At 36.9% G+C, this 20461-nt stretch overlaps 1 protein-coding gene across 2 annotated transcripts in view; it reads left to right on the top strand.

The window, feature by feature from the left end:
• Nucleotides 1-11725: 11725 nt before the first annotated feature.
• The window catches only part of PCMTD1 (protein-L-isoaspartate (D-aspartate) O-methyltransferase domain containing 1), a 28252-nt gene continuing 19516 nt past the window's right edge, over nt 11726-20461 (top strand). The window contains exons 1-3 of one of the 2 annotated variants that reach the window (XM_026843724.1): nt 11726-11747; nt 12913-13339; nt 17277-17379. In XM_026843724.1, the coding sequence (XP_026699525.1) occupies nt 13033-13339; nt 17277-17379 (410 nt within the window). In that variant the 5' untranslated portion in view covers nt 11726-11747; nt 12913-13032. Of the gene's footprint in view, nt 11748-12912; nt 13340-17276; nt 17380-20461 lie in introns of those variants that run through there. The other variant, XM_026843725.1, reaches the window with a different exon arrangement.

The following is a 20461-nucleotide window of genomic DNA, read 5'->3' as shown; positions in this document are numbered from 1 at the left end:
TTACCGCTTCTGAAAGAATGCACTCTGAATTTCACTGAAGGAGATGCTTAATTTCAGCAAACAAAGCAAAAGGTTAATATTCCTGCCGTACTAATAATTTCAAGTAATCAGGAATGCTGTGTGTATTTCTACTAGGACATCAGTTTGCCATTAAAGGATTTGTTTCCATCTGAAAATCTTTGTCTGAGACTCAAGAAGTTCTTGTTTACTCCTGTGCATGTTGGATTCTGTCAGGTGGTGTTTTACTGGCTCTTCTGCTGGGGCAGGTGACCCTGCTGTTTATTTGCAAAACTCTACCCTTTGAGAATGAACTCTTGATTTTCTTTCCATTCAGTGTAGTCACCTGCTATCCAGTTTCTTAAGCTTTGCTGTGTTCTTTCTTCAGGAAGTGCTAACTTTGGCATTATTGCAGTCAGGAGGTCAGTGAAACTGGAAGGACACAGGAAAGCTGAGTTGCTGATTTTATGACTTTGCTGAGCTGACAGTTGCAACATTATAAAACCCATAGGCCTTAGTCTCTGATTATTTACTTTGGTTAATTGTGTTCATTATAACTAAGACTCATTTTTCTGAGTTTCCTGAGATTCTATGATGTTTTCTAGAGTAATTAAGTTGTCAGAAAAAGTCAGTGTAGAATTTGACTTCCATTGTGGCATGCTGTGGATAAACTGGAGTTGCTTCAAGATAGAACTATGGCAGGTTATGTGATTGTAGCAGCCTCTTGTGTTATATCTGTAAACTACACTCCTTTCAGGTAAAAACCATGTGCTTTGTATGATCGAAAGAAAACTGATGGGATAGGATTATAGGGATCAAGGTAAAGTTATGCTGTGCAAGTGCTGCATAAGTAATGATAAAAAGTTCTCAGCTTCCATTTCTTGGTGAAATATTTGTATGAATATCTTGAAATGGTCACTGACACTTTCCCAAATGCTCCACATCCCCTCCAGATGACATCTGCTGATGTTTGTACTGAAAGTAATTCATAACTTTGGAGCCATATTTGCAGTAGTACTTGATTCATACCTGGAGACAAAGAAAAACAATAGTGCAGAAGCATTTTCAGGTTAAAAATTTGCTTATTATGTATTTTGTTTTTGACTCTTAAAGAAGGCCTATAAGTGGTTTTGTTCAGGTATTTCTAGTTCTTAGTTTAGGCATGCATGTCCTTGGGTCCAGCCAGTGTGAGGCTAAGCACGTATTCTCAGTAGCACACAAAGACACATATTCAGCCTGTATGTGTATAAATACATAGTTAGCCACCACATCAGCACAGAAAACACAGCACCACTGCAAGCACAGTGCCAGTGGCCTTATCCTGTTGCCCTTTCTGGATGGTCAAGCTAAATGTCTGCTAGTGGCAAACATGTGCATGTATATAGTACGGATCCTTCTAGTTACTGCGTTTAGACAGTCTTTTGTACACTGAAACTGGCCTTTGGGTCCATTTATTCCCCACTGCCACTTGCACATACATGCTCAGGCTCAGCCACCAACCCCAAACACCACAGCTTCTCCAGCAGCTTGCTTAGACCCCTCTTTTCCCCCAGTAGCCAACTCTTTCAGTTGCCTCACTTGGACAGTCTGCCCCATCCCTGGTTCTCAGGCCATGCTGCCAGTTTGCTGGCTGGTCCAGCTTGGCACTCCCTGTGATCACACCCTGGAATGCAAAAGCTCACCCCCTCCTCCTTTGCTGGCAGCACAGACTCATGAGTCCCTGTGACCTGTGGTCTGACTCTGTCACGTAGACACACATGCACACTGAATAGAACCTCAGGAGAAGAGTTACAAAAGGAGATTAATGGGCAGACAGGACAGACAGTAGGATTTAATGGTTGGACTAGGTGATCTTCAAGGGCTTTTCCAACCTAGATGATTCTGTGATTTAGGGGAGTGCACAGCTAGACACACATACTGACCTGCAGCCTGTTCACGGGTGACCCTCTTGTCACTGTAACCTTCTGTTCCTTTCCTAAACATCCCGTAACAGGATTTATGCAATCCCCAAGTGCCTTTCCCTTGCACCTCATGATAAATCTGGTAGCCCTGTAAGCAATTACACCTCAAAAAAAACAGCTGATGGTTCTGTGGTAGCCCTGGGAGCAGCTGGGTCAGGATATTTGGGTAGGTTCCCCACCCTTCAGTGTGGCCCTCTGTTCCTTTGTCTGCGTACAGAATAGTTTTTTATCGCGTAATTTATCAGGGTTAGCTATGATATGTGCTGGCAGTTAATCTGTTCAAACATTTGCAGGCCCAGTTGAAAATTTCTGGGAGACCTTACTAGCTGGCCATAGGGGTAGAATTAAAGTGATACTGTTATGAAAGTAGTACTTTGAAATGTCACCTCAAAGCAGGGTATTTTAATAGAACTGGAAGAGAGGGATCTTGCTAGAATGATTGGATGAAACTTTCTGGAATAGGCTTTGGTAATAGTACTAATGCTGTAAGCTTTTAAGTTATAAAATGAGTTGTTCTTTTTTCCTCAATGATTTGCATTTTGTAGAGACTTCGGTAGATTTTAAAAATAGATTTAGTTCATACTTGATTTGTATGTTTTGAAAGTTTTGATAAATCATCACTTTGGTAAGAAACGAAGGGATAGTTAATCTCTGTTTTGTATAAAGTAAGCATTGGACATTTTAAGAAATAGGGATTTATGGACAAGGTCACATCTTTTTAGGGTATGCTGTTTATTGATTTATGGTGTGTCTGGAGAATGAGGAAGATTATGACGGGGGCCTTATGGTGTGAGGCATGCAGGATATGGGGACTAAAAAGAAGAAAGTTAGGTGCAAATACATGTCCATTGCTTGCTTTGACAAGAGAAAAGTAACTGTTAGTGTGAATGTGTTTTAGTAAACATGTTAGACTTTAAGAACTTGGTGAATTCAGTGTGATGCTTCTGGAAGATTGCATTAGTGAAACAATTTTGTGTCGTGCTGAGGAAGAGAAGCAGGAAACAGCAGTAGGCCTTACTCATTCTTCCCACTTGAGGATTACAGGCCTAAATAATAAAGTAACTTCTCAAAATGTACTGTTGTATTACACTGGACCATTTTAAGAATTTGGTAAAAAGGATCAGAACTTGAATTTTTAAATTTTATTTAGTGTCTTATGAGAGGAGGACACAAGAAATAAGTTGAGATTCTCAGGCTGTGAAAGTCAAGATTTTGATAATACAGTATTAAAAGTTTTTTATGCTGTGATTATTGCGTACTGTTTTGATGCTTTTAGATATATTTCTAAAGATCTGAAAACCCAAAGGTTTTAGTGCACTTGAGCTTGATAAAGTTGATTGTTATTTTTGTTTTTTTATTTGGGCCTGGGTTTTTCTGTAGAGACTGCAGTAAATGCATAGCTCTAAGATGAGGTTTCAAGTGTCAGGAATGTAACCATCTTCTATTTTTGCACTTGACCTCATTTCTATTTTCTTTCGCTAAAGGCAACAGGCGTATGTTGTTCTGTTACTGCTGGAAGTAAGTTATTTAAACTTGAAATGTTTATATGTGATAAGCTTTTTGAACTTCAGCATTGACTGAAATATTCACTATTTTGTCATGGGCCACATTTTGCCTAATCCGAAATTACATGAACTGTGACTTGGTCTCCTTAAGAATTGTAGCCGTGGAAATGACATTTGTGGTAAAGTTATGAAAGTATGTTTCAGTTCTACTGAACATGCTTTGTATTTCATTATAAAAGAGGATTCTCCCTCCCCCCCCCTTGCCGATCTGTCACTGGTTCCTCTATGAAGGTGATAGAAGGTAAAGGTGCATCATATTTTACTGTGGTTTGTTACCTTCTGGTCAAGGCAAACTAAAGCATCAAGCATTTAATTTCATGAAGAGAAACAGGTTTTGTTCTAAAAATGTTTGAGTATTTGGCTTGGTCTTTATGTCAAAGTGTCTTAGTTGGCTTTTGATCAGGATAATGTTAAAATTTGCAGAAATGTTTGTGTCTTTTGCCTTTTTAGACTAAGATTAGATATTCAAGTGTGGGGTTACTTTTTTTTTTACATGTCTCTGAACTCTTCTAATTCTTAACGTTTGACTGTTACGGCTTATATAAACCTGCTTGAAATGAGTATTCTCTGTTAAATACCCTTGTACAAAGCTGTGTATTGTGGCAATGAGTTTGCAGCCTGATCGCTCTGTAGCTCACTAATTCCTGTGAAATATGTGCACAGACAGCAGTTTCTCTTCTGAAAAACAGGTGCATGATACAGACTCAGTGAATATCAGACATCTGTATGTATTAAGCATCACTGATTCATATCTGTCTTATGAAGTCCTGATATTTTAGTCTTGTCAGTGAACAAGCTGCTATTACCTGGTACCTCCTGTTCCTGTGGGTGTGTTAGACCCTCTAGAGAAGCTTCTCATCTTTCTCCTTTCTCCCAGCCAGTCTGTGATAAAGCAGTACTCTTTGACTAGTTTATTCTGGACAGACTTAAAATAGTTGTAGCCTGAGAATAGGCAGAGCTGTAGGCACATCTCTCAGGAGCTGAGACTGTCACAAAGTATGCTGTAAGAGGACTGCCAGGTTCTTTCATGGACTCTGCTGTCACAGGAAGGATAGGGGATCTTCTGTGTGTTGGACATTGGGTTAAGCTCACATCCTTTGTTTATGAGATCTTTCAGTTAACTGTGACAGCTCACCAAGCCATCTTAGGCTCCCCAGAGATGAGACAATTTTCTGTAGTGTGTTATAAACAAGCACCACCAAATACTTTGAACAGGTGTGGGTAGAGAAGCAATATTAAATGTTTTGAGTTCTACAGTTGATGGATACTATAGGGTATGCAGTATTGGGGCAGAACTAGTGTTCATTCAGTCATAAAGGTATACATACAGCCTTTTGATGTAATCACTGGTTTATATGTAGCTGACCTCTAATGAATGGTAAGCAAGAGACTGGCAACTATTGTTTTGCTGATGTATGTTATCATCATGTGCTGTGAAAAAAATCGTGCCATGCTGTTCTGGTCAAGTACTATTACCAGGAACTGTCTAGCTCCACCACTCAAACTGCATTGTATGCTGCCACAGACATCAGTTTTTGTCATTGTCAATCAGGTGTTCAGACTTCTGTTAGCAGTTAACACTCCTCTCTGAAATTAATGAAAGAATTTAGAATTTTTAAAAAAATCTTGTAGACAGTATCACTGGACTGACACACAACAAATTTTGGTTCTGATGATGGTAGCTAACAGCATCTTGCTGCTTTGGAAAATGATTTTCAGAGCATTGAAGAGGCTATTATCAGTACTTCTCCATCTGCTTCAGACTATGAGGAGGAGCTGGTTCTGGGAGCTGAGCAGCAGAACCTGTTTATTAATACTGTCCATCAGTAATGGACAAACTTATGCCTGACAGACTGTCTTTTGCACAGGTAATAATGGCAGGTGCTTAAAGACTTAAGTCTTTTACAAAGATGGACTAATCAGAGTATTCCAGGGCTGCTTATCATCTCATCAGCCTCTCATCCATGGAGGCTTTTTCATTTTACAAATAAGAGCATTTTTTAAGAAAAGTTTTATGGCAGATACTGGCTAAATTAAAATTACCTGTGAATTGCATACTATGAAATCCTTTTGAGAAGGGAGTGTTTCTGTGCTTAGTCCCAATGTAAAGCTTTTTGTAAGATGAATTACTAGATTTACAATATTTGTAGGTATGCAAATCCCAAAGATCGGGGGGCGGGGGCAGAATACTTTTGTGTAGATGACAAACAAATGCTCTTTACTAGTGATTAGTAAGTCAGTAAACTAGGGTGGTGAGACAGCTTTCCTGTCTCTCAGCAGGGCATTTTTGCAGGATGTAATGAAGAAAGGTCAGTTAATGGCCCAGAGGGCATTCTATGATGTGAGCACTGAAGCTGGGTCTGGTAACCATAGTGGTAACTATTGGAGAATCATAAGCATAGCCCTAAATAGATAGAGACCAACAGCTGAGGACTTGCGGCTCTCTGAGGGTATAGGGCTGCTTTAGTACTTGTAGGTATAGATCTATGTCTTTAAAGTAGAGAAACTATCCTGTACTCTGCGTTTCACCCCAGCATGGCAAACTGCTCTGCTGTGGAAATGGTGAATCTTGTTTGTTCTGAAGTAGGCATTCAGAACATGTTTATGTGTGTCACAGGTGGGAGATTTTGTTTGAAGAAGGAACTGCTTCTGAAGCCTGGGAGGCTCAGCTTTGTAGACATTTTTTGGTTGCCCAGATATTAAGCAGTAAGGAGAACTGAGTCAGGATGTGGTGTTAAGCTATGTATTAAAAGTTCCATCCAGGAAATACATAGGATTCTTTGCTTTGCTTCATAATAAAAGGTAATTAATTTTAAAGTCTTTATCAGCATATCTGAAAAGAGGTCTGGTATATAGAACCAGGTATATAGGAAATGTTCCTTTCAGCATTCAGTCCTTGCCATGGTGTGAAGAGGGTAGATAGAATTTCAGATAAAAAAACAAAGCCAGTACAGAACGTAGACTGAGAAAGGAACGTATCCCAGTCCAAAAAAGAGGGGGGGGGAAAGTGTTGTTTCTTTTCTGGGTGGACAACCAACAGAATTACCTGCTGCTTTAAGTTCCTGTGAGCTGTCTCTGCTTAAAAAAGTAAGAAAGTCAAAAGGTTCAGTAGACATTCGGCAAGTTTGCTCCAAAAATTACACCCTTGTGTAACTACCAGGGTTAAGGTCATTTGATCATGAAATCTGTTCTGATTTGTTTGTCACTGCTCATACATTTGTGGAGTGCATTTCTCTCAATGCATCTTCTGAGGGAAATGCAGTACCATGTGTGCTGTTTTGATATGTTCAGGTGACTGGTGGTGGAGGAAGAGTGAGAGCACACACCTGGAATCTTGTATAAACAGCTGTTGAAGGCCTAAACAGGATCAGGGCTCAAGCTTACATCAGACTTGACAAACATTTTTCTGCCCAAGTAGGTCAATGCAATTCAGGTTAAGTCAGTAGTTGTAGCTGTTTACATTCATTTGGCTTAGCAGTAATCCTGTGATCTGTTTCTTGTTCCATTGCTATATTATACAGAACCTTGAAGTATGCTTTGTGGAGTGTATTACATTGAAGAGCTGACTGTACTTGTTTTTGTACTTGTTTCTGTTTAACTTGAAAAGCTTCTTGAAATGATCTACTGAAGAGTAGGTTAGGAGTGAATGTTTTTGGAGTGAGATGAGTCTAGACTTCAAAAACATGCAGTGTTTCCAGTAGAGTTTTTCCTTAATGCACCAAGTAGTATGTTAGTCTATCCTGTAGTTTTACTTTTTTCCTAAATTATTTGGAGTGACAAAACAAATAGCTGTGGAAGGCAGTTCAAGTAGCAGCTAATTTTCCAAAGCACTTGGACTTTTTACTGCCTTTAGTAGCAGTTTAGCAGCAAGGCATATGTATAAAAATTATTAAAAAATGTTTGTAAAGACTTCATTCTGAAATACCTCTGTGTCCCATAGTTTATTCTGATTTTTGTAGTCATCTACTATGATTACATCAGGCACACAGTTCATATTTTGGTTTTCTCCAGCCTTTGCCTGGTGAAGCTAATGTTACAATTTCTCTTTTCCTTTCAGATAGTAATCAATCATTCTGTTTATTCAAAAGGTCCTGCTGAAATCTTACACTCAGCTCTGCAGTTTGGAGTTGAATTTCCTCTTGTGCGGCACTGTTACAATACTTGGGAGGAAAGGGGAAGCTAAACTAAAAATGGAGTCCTTTTGTTGTAGGAGTCACTGGACGGGATAAGGACAGGCAAAACATGATCTTGAGTTCATTATGGCTGCAGGGGTGGCACGAATTCAGTCTGAGCACAAGTAGGTCTGACACTTGGTTGGTGGCTTGGGAAATGTTAAACCTCTGCTGATCGGAGTGGTGTTGCTGACTTCTGCCATGAGTAAACCGAAACGTTGTTAAATGGACCAAAGTGTTTCAGGCACTTGTGCACATTTGTAGTTAATTCCCTCCTCTTTCCACTCTCGGAATATTCCTGTTTGGGGATACTTAACAGCTGACTCTTATGTCTATATTAATGAGTAGTTAAGTGGTTTATTGTTTTGTCGTCCCCCTCCTCCTTTCCTGTGTAATGGGAAGGGTTGGCCAAGCAATTTTGTGTGACATCCATGAGTTTGAAGTATCTCAGGCTTGATTCTGTGTGGTGTGGTGTGGTGTGCTCCAAGCTGATATCCTAGTGAAAGTAGTTCCCAGGAGGAGACTTGCAGTAGTTCTGAGGAGCAGACTTGAAATATGACTACTGGCAGTTATTATATTTTCTGTTTTTCATCCTTTGAAACAAAATAAGTCAAGTTAATATTGACTCTTGTCAATACTTGTATTTTTAAGGAGTCCTCTATGTAGAGTCAGGATGTGTCGGTATCTTGTAATATGTAAGATACTTGAAATTTGTAAGATACTTAACAGTGTATGGATTTAACAAAGGTGAGATTTTTGTCTGTCAAATAAACTGGATACCTTGCTAGCATGGTATTTAATCTGTATTTAAGAGTGTGCAAGTCCTTAGTGATCTAAGGAATTAATTTGAAGTGTGAATGTATTTTTAAAAATTCTGAATAGTGCAAAACTTGTGTCCCTTCAAGAGCTGGCAGAAAAAGCTTGGCAGACATTACATCTGATTACTAACTTTGCAGATAAGAGTTTTTCATAGTTTATAAAATGGTGAAGGATTAAAATGCACTCAAATTATCATCACTTACATTCACATAGCCAAAGAACACCTCCTCAAGTAATGGGACAATATTAAAAAAAATATTTATTATAAGGAATTTCAGTAAAACTGGTTGCAAGTTAGTTTTGAAATAGGTTAGAGGTGTTGTAGTACAGTTGTGTGGATTTTTACAGAAATTGTAAACTATGTTGACATTTCATTTTTATTGTGAATATAAGAAACTTCAAGATAAGATGTTTCAACTTGTAAAAATAAATTAATGGATAGTATTGAATGAGAAACAGATTTTTTTTCTTTAATTATAGTTGGTTTTAATCAGTGAACCCACTTATTTATTCAAGACTATATTGAAATTTTAACTTGTAAACTACAATTTCTGTTGGCTTCTGTATTCCAAAGATTCCTAAGGCTAAAGGCAAATGCTGCATGTTGTTAATGTTATTCAATGTTCTCCTTTCTCCTGAAATTTCTATATCTCTTGGTGTAATTGGCATCAGAATGCTGCTTGTGTTCTTTGTGGACAGCATGTGTCTCAATTTAGGTGTTGGTGAGCTTCACAGGATGCTTTCTGTGAGCTTTGCAGCTGTGTAGAAACTTTTATCATAGTATGCTTTGCTGTCTTTATCTTGGTCCGGGGTCAGATGTCACAAGGGCATATTGACTAACTTGTCCTTTTTCTCCATCTGTGTTAAAATAGCTTGTGAGGTGGTTTCTTTTGTGTGCTTAAAACAGTAGAAAATGTATTTGACTTCATGTCTGTTGCCTCTGTTAGAAGCAAGTAATTTTAATTTTGTAAGGTAAAAGCTTACAAATAAAAAACCCTTTTGTCAGCAGCACAAGAGGTCACTTAATTAAAAGGTCACTTTCCTTCAACTTCCTAGGGTGTTTTTTGGTTTGTGGTTTTTTTTTTTTGTAACAAAATACCACTTGAGTATCATTTTTGCTTACCTATAGCTGTAGAGAGTAGAGCACCAGTTGATTAATAAAAACAAACCAAAAGCAAGGTGTCTGAAAAGCCAACAGTATCACTGTCTGGGTAATGTTAACCTTTTTCATCTGGGGCAGTGTATCCTGAATAAGACGGGACCTTCAACTGCATTTCCAACTAGCCCCTCTGTTTTGCTGTGTAAGCATCCCATTCTTGAGAGGAAGCTTTGTTTTTCTCCCCTGTGTCCCACAACGTCATGCTGTCCACCAGACCTTTTTTGTTCTTACCTTTGAGATTCTGTGTGATAACCCTAATGAAGGTGAAATGCTTGGCAGGGTATCATCAGGAGAAAAGTCTATTGATACTACATTAACTTTAACTGTCAGATAACACAGAGAATATAAAATTATAAAATACTTGAAAAAAATTAATTTTGATTTAAAGTAGTTACTATAGAAATTAGAAGACGTTATTTATAGGAAAGAAATTTTATGTGAAACGAGTAAAGACAGTTTTTGATAGAAACGATAAAGCTTTAGGTTGGAAGAGCATCCTTTTTTCCATCAGCCGTTTGTGTATTTGCCTGCTCACTAGTTGAGTGTGGATAGTTGGTGAAGTTCTCCATCTGCTGGTGCGAGGTGGTGGATGCACTCTTCAAGTAGGACTGGAAGTGGTATTTCTGTTTCTTGAATGTAGCAGCTGCATTAGTTTTCAAGAAACTCAGTTCTTATATTTGCTTTTTAGTTAAAATAATTTTCAAATGTACCTCAAGACAATCATGACGTTTTAGGATGGAGGGATGGCAAAAACTATTGCTCTAGTTACTGTAGATTATTTAACTTGTTAATTACCATTAGATTAAGTAGTTCATTGAACTTCTAGGTTTGATGCAACTGCAGACAACCAAGCAGGGCTGGAATATTTTTATAAATTATTTTTAACTTTAAAAAAAAAAAAATGTTCCCACCAATTTCACATTTCCTGTCTAAATAGTCTGTCATTTTTTTCCACAAATAAAGAGATGTTCCCATGTGATTGAACATACACAGGCCTACTTAGTTCTGCTGTGGAACACTAGAATGTTGAGAAGTGTGGGGTTTTTTACTTTCATCAAAGGTTTTCCTGCTGGGGTTTATAATTGCACCTGGTGACTTTTTACTTCTTTGTACTCCAGTATGTCAGTGAGAATTGATTTTTGCTTCAGACAGAAACACACAGCTGAGTGGTGAACAGTAATAATTTCACCCATGATTTTATCAGGGCTCTAGCAGCCCTGAGCTTTCCCCCACTCTTTTTTTAAGTGTTTTGAAGGAGAATCATTGTGACTGCATCATCTGGTAAATTTGAGCTTGTTGGTTGAAATTTTAAACCTAGCTATGTATCTTAGCACTTATTCATCTTTATTAGCTACTTGGTGTTTTATGTAAAATAATAAAGGCAAGGATAAAGAGACACGTCTGTAGGTCAGAATTGCAAATATAAGTGAGACTTTGTGTGTTGGAATACTGTTTTGTGATGGCCATCTAGATGGGAGCGGTAGGAATTGTACAACCTCTGATGCTGGATGCTGTAGAAACTTTATTAAGAAAATAGCAGGCCAAAACATTTTAAAGCTTATATAAGAGAAAACAAGATTAAAAACATGTACATCTTCATAAGTGCCCTTTCTTTTCAGAACTGAGCTTTAATAGTTCTAGTACTCTTTTGATTCTGAATTTAGTGTTCAGAAAAGTGAATTTACTCATTGGACTGCAGTCCAGCAGGTAAGTACATTTTTTTGCATTTTCAAGGATGTTTCAGTGCTTTACTTCAGAACTGTTCCTGTTTGCATTTTAATTTTTCAGGAAAATGGTTCAAACTCCAAAAGTCTTTGTTTAATGTTGGGGGGGAGGGGGGGAAGAAACCCACCAAACTTGAAGTTGTTCATAGTTTCTGGATGTTTCCATTTGGTTTTATGGATTCGTGAGTGTGCTAAGAAGATTATTAATTTAAAGTATTTAACAATAAAAATAATGTTGCAGTGATCCCCACAATATAAACTTAAGAACCAGCTTCATTCTGATGACTTAAATGATCTTGGGCATCCTGATTGTGTTTGTGAATTCCCAACTCGTGAATTTGCACGAATAGGTATGTACAAAACAGGAATTTGCTGAATTGTGTTGGAGTATTCTCAGATAAAAGATTATATTCATAATAAAAAGAATGCTTGGTAAAATAGGCTAGTTGGAAGATGCAGGTGGAATTTTTTTTAAGAGGTGATACTCAGCACCTCTTGGTTTTGTTCTTTTGTTTTGCTTTTTTCTTTGTTAACTAGTTACCTAGAATGTGCAACAAGATTCATGATGGTTGTCTTCTTTTGGCTAAGCTGGCTGTAATTAATGTTAACAACTATCTCACTATGGGTACTCTGTTCATCCAGAAGTGGTGAATTAAACTTTTTTGCTTTCCTTTCTTCCAGTCTGCTGTTGCTATTTTGCTGGTAATTCTTGCAGTGTTAAAAATTTTAACGTCTGGATTTTGAGTTTACTGATGAATAATATAATAACTGCAGACAAAATACAGACCTGAAAGAATTACTTTGAAGTGAATATGCTGTGTAGAATTCATGAAACCTGCTAGTCACTTAAGAGCAGTCCAGGTGTTGAAAACTTCTAGGTACTTAAGGAATTCATACTCCTCTAGTAAATGTGAAAGACATTCAGAGGAGCTGGAATATTTAGAGGGTTTTCCTGTGTTGAATCCAGAACAGAGCAATATGTGGTTGTGTCTGCATTAATACTCTGGTTCAACTCAAAAGTAAACATCTGAGGAGCATATGGGGGACATCACCACACATCTGGCTCTCTCTTCCCCTGTAAGGTGATTTCAGAGCATGTAAACCCAGTTCCTTTCAAATGTAACTAAGTTGGTACACCCTCCAACTGCTGTTGGACACTTAGTTCTCAGGATGGGACTAGAGCTAGTCCAAAGGCAGTTGCTGTGTCCCCCACTCAAATGTATATAATATGGGTGGTAGGTTCTTAGCACTGTAGTGTTTTCAGTGTTGGTGTACTCCTATGCTGCTTTGCTTGCTAATGGAGACAGCCCATGTTGACATATTAAAGCTAAACTGAAAAACATTGGATTGAGTTAAAATCTGAAGGGCAGAGTTCTGATTAAATACTGGCTGTCCTGACTCAATAGTTCTGCTTTGTAAAGTGATCCAATATTAACAACATTTCATCATCCTCTAATAGTTGTTGATTTGTTTTTCTTTTGAAACTCAAGTCATGTAAACATATCTATTTTCCAGGGTTCGTTTGTGATGTGCTCCTGAAAGAAGAACTGAGAATCTGTTACGTACTTAGAATTTTGGGAAAGCTTTTCTCCTAATGTATTTTGCAAACTAACTGAATTATCATAGAAATTCAGCATGGGAGGAGCTGTGAGTGCTGGAGAAGACAATGATGACTTAATTGATAACTTGAAAGAAGCTCAGTACATTCGCACTGAGAGTGTGGAGCAAGCCTTCAGAGCAATTGATCGTGGTGATTATTATCTGGAAGGATACAGGGACAGTGCTTATAAAGACTTGGCCTGGAAGCATGGAAATATACATTTGTCAGCACCCTGCATTTATTCGGAAGTCATGGAAGCGCTGAAGCTTCAGCCTGGATTATCTTTTCTAAATCTGGGTAGTGGAACCGGATACTTGAGTACAATGGTGGGATTAATATTAGGTAACTTGAATATTTTTATTATAATATAGTTTTTCTGCATGTTTTTAGAATCTCTGTAAAACTTACTTTTACTTCTTCAAAAATGACAGTACTAATACTTAAGACTGGGTGTTTGTGTTGTTAAAATACCGTATGTTAGCTGCAATCTGTTCACTGACACTGTTATTCAGTGACATTTCATGGAGTGTTTTGGAAGAGGCAATTGTTCCTGCTTGCCTTTCTATAGTCTAAAATTCTCTTTTGAAAGAAAATATAGCCCTCTTTTTTCTTAAAAGGAAAAGGCATTGAGTAACAGTTTCTGAGGACTAAAATTTTAGTCTGCATTTGTACCCTGTTTATGCCCTTACTCTAGGGTTACTGTTTTGATCTTCAGTTCATGGAAAGAAAAATATAAATTATAAATGCTAATGGATCTTGAAGAAACTTAATTGAAAAATAAATCTCTTAACAGTGTGGAAACAACTATTTTAAAATACATTTATTTAATAATTAGTGAGAAAATTTAGAGATATAGACTGATAAAACTGTGTAAGCACTTCAGGTCCATAGGTTTTTAAACCTATTTTAACAGATTAGCATTGTGTGTTTTCAAATACGTTTTCTGTATTGGAAAAAAAGATTGAATGAAATATTGCTGTCTAAATTTAAATTTTAAAACCTCTCTTATAGAGAAATTGCTTTAATTGTTCCCCCTCCCCAATATTTAGAATACAGAGCATGTGTACCAACAAATTTTTTTTACAGATTAATTTCATTATCTGAAATATTTATTTTAATACGTAGTTTTCATAGATACAATTTTACTGACTGTATTACATGGAGTTTTCATATTACCTTGGTTGCGGAAACTTTGCTGGCAGGTAATAATACAGATTTTGCATATATTTATTTACATACACAACTGAGGTGTGAGGAGTTGATTTGTTAATTTTCAATTAGTTAGATGCTTTCTGTCATCTGTTCTTATTTATTAAAGAGTAGACATTACTCCTAATAGTACATAACAAACATTTGTTGGCATCTCTGGCAGCATCTTTTGTTTCAGTTAATGCCAATAAATTCAACAGATTCCACTGTTGTCTTGTGGAAATAGAAATTACATACCTTCACAGGTAAAAATAACAAGATACCTGATCTGATAGTGTTGCTTTGCCCTTTTTAAGAGTGTTTCTGTTTGAGAGTAGATAATTTCAATCAGATTTTTATATTCAGCGTTCCATTTCAATATTAAAACAATTAGTAAATATTTCTGCATTTTTTTCTCTAAAGTGTTTGCTCCAGGTAGTGAGTAGTGATCTTCATTTAGTTCTCTGCCTTGTGGAAAGCTTTGTTATTTCATTATTCTTTCTTAACCATAATGTTCAAAAAAGTAACTGACTTATGTATGTTGCACTTGTATCTGTTTATTTATCTAATCTATATTGTGTGACTGTTGGTTGACTGTTGAATGGCTCCTGGGTTTGACCTCTCCTTATCGAGCAGAATTCCTGTCCTTCAGAATATTATATGCAGCGTTGAAGAAATTAAACAGGAAAAGACTTGTCTTCTACAGAGGGTGAGATTGGCTGACAGCCCCCAAGGATCACAGTTACACTGTAGATGTTCCCACAGAGCCAGCTCAGGTGCTGATACTTCTCTAGAAGTGCTGAGGAACCTGGAGCAGTGACTACTCAGCGACTTACAGAAGTAGACTTGCTGTATTTCTGTAGTGCTGTACCCAGTCTCCAAAGTCTGCTTAGTGTTGTAATGTGGTTTGAGTGCTAGGCTGAGGCATAGAAGGTATAAATACAATTTGTGTGCCTTTATTTTCTGTACTCTGCTGTCTTTGATAAAATTACTGGTTACATATAATTCTTTATTTTAGTGTTTGTTTTAAACCAGGGAACAGCTGCTTTAACAAAGAACAACAGACATTTTCTGACAAATGAACCATATATATTTTTAAAAGCTTATTTTTTTTAAAATCGATTTCAGTGTGCACTGCAATTAGTAACAGAACCATGTGTTTCTTGACAGTAGTTGGGTATCTTTCCATTTGACAATTTAGTGAGCAGTATTTTTGCCACGTTGGCAGTGTCAAAATGACTACATTAAATTAGCAAATAATTTGAAACACTTGTAAGTATAGTAACATACTAAAAAAACCCCCACAGCTCCACAGAAATTAAATTACCTATTGCTGATACTGTTAAAATTAAATGTAGTTCAGACTAGATGATGGAATTGCTAGCTCATTATGCTGAAAATAGGCCAGTTTACTTTGGAGAGCAGCAGATAAGTTGGTTTCACACTTCTAGAGTGGTTGACTCTTTGCTTAAATGTATAGCTGTGACTTTCCTGATGAAGGAAGAGAACATGTTTCTTGTATTTCTGTTCAAATTATGAATACTGTGGTGGTGTCTTGCATTCATAGGTTTAATTTCAAGCTCTTGGAGCAACTGACATTTAAATTTTTTTCAGTTCTCTTTTTCAAAATTGAGTATTGAAATTTTGGCACATGTTAGTGCATGTCTTTAAGTTATGACATTAAAGGAATGGCAGTGAGTTTTTAATTTAAGAAAACATACCTTGGATGCTGCTGCATTCTGTAGAACTGTAACTACACTGGTTAGAAACCTCATAGCCTATTACTGTGCAAGGGAGTATTAAATAATGAAACAGCTAGGAAGGGATTGCCTGTGCTAATACTTTTCTCAACGTGATAGATAATAAACTAAATTTACAGTAAGTGTGTCAACAAGAGGTAAATGTTTTCACAAGTTACTTGAATGATCCACCTACCTCTTGCCTGCTACCAGAGAGGTCTTACAAGCACTGCTTATGGTAACCTAGTGGATTGGTTTTATTTCACATAGTAGAAAATGCTCTAAACTGTGTTAAGAATTGCACTCATTAATCAGCTTAAAGGCATATACTGTTTTTTTTTTCTTGCAGTAAATGAAACTCTAGGTCTGTTTTGATAATTGGTGTCCTAGAAAAGACAAATTCTCTTTCGCTGAAGTAACATCTTTGAGCTAAATATTTAGGAATGATTTAGAATACAGTAGAGGATATAAATACAAGTTTTGTCTAATCTTATTGATGTTTACTTTCCCTTCTTCCCCTTTCCTCTCCTTTTTCCAATTCTGTGCTCCAGTGACTAAAGTCTCTGGGCTATGAGTGCATGTTAAATATAGAATCCCCACAGCCAATGTGACTATCTGATTCAGATTCCTTCCTGATGTGGATAATCCTCATAATACTGTCTCATGATTTCTTCTTGTTCCTGAAAAATAGCATGAACTTTTGGCACACAAATTGACTTGGAAATATACTTGAATTTGATTGCAGGAAAGCAGTGTTGCAATCGTGATGGGATTGTGATAAGTGGATATAACGCGGTCAGTTTCAATGTTCTAGATGGAAATTAATTACTATGTAAGTAAATCAGGAGCAGATTTTGGAACCTGTAAAAGCAGATGTGGTTAAGGGATATAATAACCAATCTCTGAATTTTCAAAAACTGAGAAGATTGCCATAAGAAAGAAAACTTCAAAATTTAAATGCCAAAATACAGACTAAATTATAATTTGATAGTTGTATTCCAACTAAATACTGTGTTGAAAAAGAAGTTTCTCAGACTCACTTATGTAGTCAGATTCATTTTTCTCCTACATGCTTATGAAGAAAATTCATTCTGTAAAATTGTTTTGCCACAGTTTTGTCCCTGTTCTTTCATTGATCTTTCTCTTCTGATCATTGTTCTTTCATTGGCCTTTTACCTTTCTCCTAAGCATCGGTAATGCAGTTGCCAAAAATAACCTTGGCACTGTTGGGAGACTTGTGTTTCATGTGATGTTAGTGCTTTCAGAGATTAAAGGTATAATGCTGTTCCATGCTGTTGTGCTGTGCATAAAGAAGAAGAAACAAAAAAACACCCTGCTGTTTTTATTTACAGGACCTTTTGGGATAAATCATGGAATAGAGCTTCATTCAGATGTGGTAGAATATGCCAAGGAGAAGTTGGAGAGCTTCATAAAATATAGTGATAGCTTTGATAAGTAAGTATCAAATTTGTCTAGTACACTTGGCAGCAACGTTTTTGTTTTTAAATTGAGCGCATCATTGCTTACAAGTTTAGGGAGGGGAGAAGAATGGCATCACGCAACCAAAACATAAAACTTCCAGTTTGTGATATTAGTTCATGAGGTAAGTCAAGGCTTAAAAAAGGACTATTTAGAAGTGTGGGAGTATTCCTGCTGTGTAATACTTAACAAAATTGATTTCCCTGCATTTTGGTGGTGTGCATACATACACATGCACACATATGTATGTACACGTACATGCATATATACATTTAAGAGAATGATGTTATATGCAGGTGTCTTTGCATGTATAGAGTAATTTTTATACATTAAGTCAGTTTTTATTATATAATTGTACATCATCTTTCTGTACAGTATTAACTTTTTTCTAATCTACCACTATTGATCTAGATATAAGTAAATGTCTGATTGTCTTCATGTTATTACTTGAAGAGATGGACTTGGAAGTATTCATCTGTACTCATACACCATTTTTACTGGTATACTTCTGGGTTACAGGGTTTTAAACTTTACTGGTTCTACCTACTCAGCAATTTCTTATTAAGAGTTTTAATCTGGCCCATAAGAATTTAAGTCTTTGGCTTCTCTGCCTCTGTGAAAGGGAAAGCAAGGTTCTAACTAGGACTGTTCTCTGTAAAGACTTTTTTCCTTACAGGCAGTAAGTACTCCAACAGTGATTTTAAGGTAGCTTCTGGAAATCCAGAAAAGCTTCTGAATTGTAGGGGTAGACTAAGAATTGCATGTCCTATGCAATTCTTTCTACTTCTCTACCTTTGTTGTAATGTGCTTTAGAAACTGCTATGCTCTTGGTTATGTTGGATGGAGTCAGTCTACTTTTTTTCCATACCTCAGACTTTGGAGCTCTTGTCTGACCACAGGCCTTCTTCCTTATGCTCCTAAGTAACAGAAGGCTCTTAGAGTATAATGTTAAGTTTGTAGTATCATCCTACTGTTAACTGTGTCTGAATTCAATTCTGTACTTCTCGTATTGGCTAGATGATTTTAGTACTACGTTCCCCCATTAGAATAAAGTTATATATGACAAAATATGTATGTTTCATTACTACTGTCTTAATATCGGCACCTATGTTAGCTGAGGTTAATATGTACAGAAGTCAGAACGTATAAAAATGGATTCAGTTGGGAACTTTACAATGCACTTTATATAATCTGTTTTAAAGTGTGTGAAATGTGATCACTTGTGGTCATTATTAATACTGCTGCATTGGTGGTTCTGTTAAGTTAGATGTACCTGCCAGCTAGCTAATCCATTCCTGCACATACCTGTACTCCTGCATTCCTATAGGTGTGTGTCCTCAGACACAAAACGCTGGGTTTGATTGAAATGCATGTCTTTCCCATCTGTTGGTATGTTTATGTACAGAAATTGAGAGAAATTGAGCAACATGGTAGCAAGGAAATGTCTTACTGTTTAAAAAAAAATGATTAGGGTATTTATGTAAAGAAATATCAGAACATTGGGGTTTACATTTTAAACACGCAAGAAATGGAAAAAAAATACGAAAGCTGCTAAACTGCATAAGTGAATGTCATTGTTGTATGCATATTGTGTTTGAAGGAAATAAGTGATCATACATAGTAAATGATCTAAATATTCTTGAAGGAGAAGAGGTGTATTTTCCCCTAATTCAGCAAAGATCCACTCTGGAGACAGTGTTAAGTGCAGTGTTAAGTACTGAGTGCTAATTACAGTCATAGTTAAATTGATCCTTAGGTATACAGCATTATTCCAATGAGGGAAAAAAGCAGGTTGGTGAATATGATCTAAGTTTTGTCACTAATCTGTATATTCTATTTTGGCGTATGCTGTTTAACAATCTACCTTTTTCTCACAACAGTAAAATACTAAGCAGTGGCTACAGAAACACCCTCTTCACCAACCTAACAAAAATTAGATTTCTGTGAAAGTGCTTTTTCATACAAACCTACTTGGTAACAGCTGTACTACAGCTGACATGGTACTGATTGGCTGGATGGATTTTGTGTTTTGTGGGAGGATTTGTAACTTCTCTGCTGCTGGTTAACTGCTTTCTTTGTAAATAATCTGTATTTTAATGTAGTTAATAAAGATGGTGTGTGGGGTTTTCTGTGATAGGGTCCTTCTATATTCTTTCTAATCTGAGCAAATATCTGCAGCATGTCTTAAATTTTATTCTGCCTTTCAAAGTAATGTGCTTTTGGGTCAGTAAGTCTGGTTTTGATTCTTGTTTCAGTAACTTTTTCCTGCATCTTCATTTATAAGTGAAAGATATTTACCCAAAATTGTGCGGACTGTGGCATCTGAACTTAACTACTGATTTGGTCAGCTTAGTATTGGACGAAAGACCACCCAAGAAAAAGGTGTGCGGTGTCTGTCTACTGTTGAACACTGGTGTATACCTAGCAGGCGTCCTTATTGTTTTAAAATAGATTTTATGTGGCAGACTGGTATGAATGAAGTTAATTGTCTGAGTGGATGTGTGTGTTTGATGTGGAAAAATACACGTGCCAGCAATCTCTAATGAGGTCTGTGGGGGACAGAAGGAGCACAGAGACCACGATCTGTTTTCCTGACAGTAAGGGACTTACCTGGATGGGAAATTCTGTAAAACTTCACATTACTGCTTCCCTGCATTCTTTTGTTAGCATGTAATGTTCTTCAGTCTGTTCTGAATATTTTAAGCAATCTCATTTTGAAACAAAACCCCAGGGTTTTAATCTTATGGGCAGGTACTTGGAGAGCTTCAACCTAGATCCTAAATAAATACTTTGCGTTGCTCCTTTGCTTGGAGCAATAGGCCATTGGCTTTGTATCTCACTTCTGTGTGGAACTGGGTCATGATGGTTTAGGTGGGGTTTTGCCTGATAAAGCAAGATGAAATACTGCTTTCATGCCATTTTTATGGGGGAATGATACAGTGTTGTGGTGTAAGACAACTTTTTTTCTTGATTCCTGGTAAGAATCTTGTTGAAATGTAATTAAAAATTTAATTTTCTATGATTGGGGTAGGTGCTTGACCAAAGACTGGAAGCAATA

The sequence above is a fragment of the Athene cunicularia genome, assembly GCF_003259725.1.
Source record: "Athene cunicularia isolate RWA chromosome 2 unlocalized genomic scaffold, athCun1 chr2_part1, whole genome shotgun sequence".
NCBI lineage: Eukaryota > Metazoa > Chordata > Aves > Strigiformes > Strigidae > Athene > Athene cunicularia.
The sequence above is the reverse complement of the archived record's forward strand: the minus strand, read 5'-3'. Positions and strand labels throughout refer to the sequence as shown.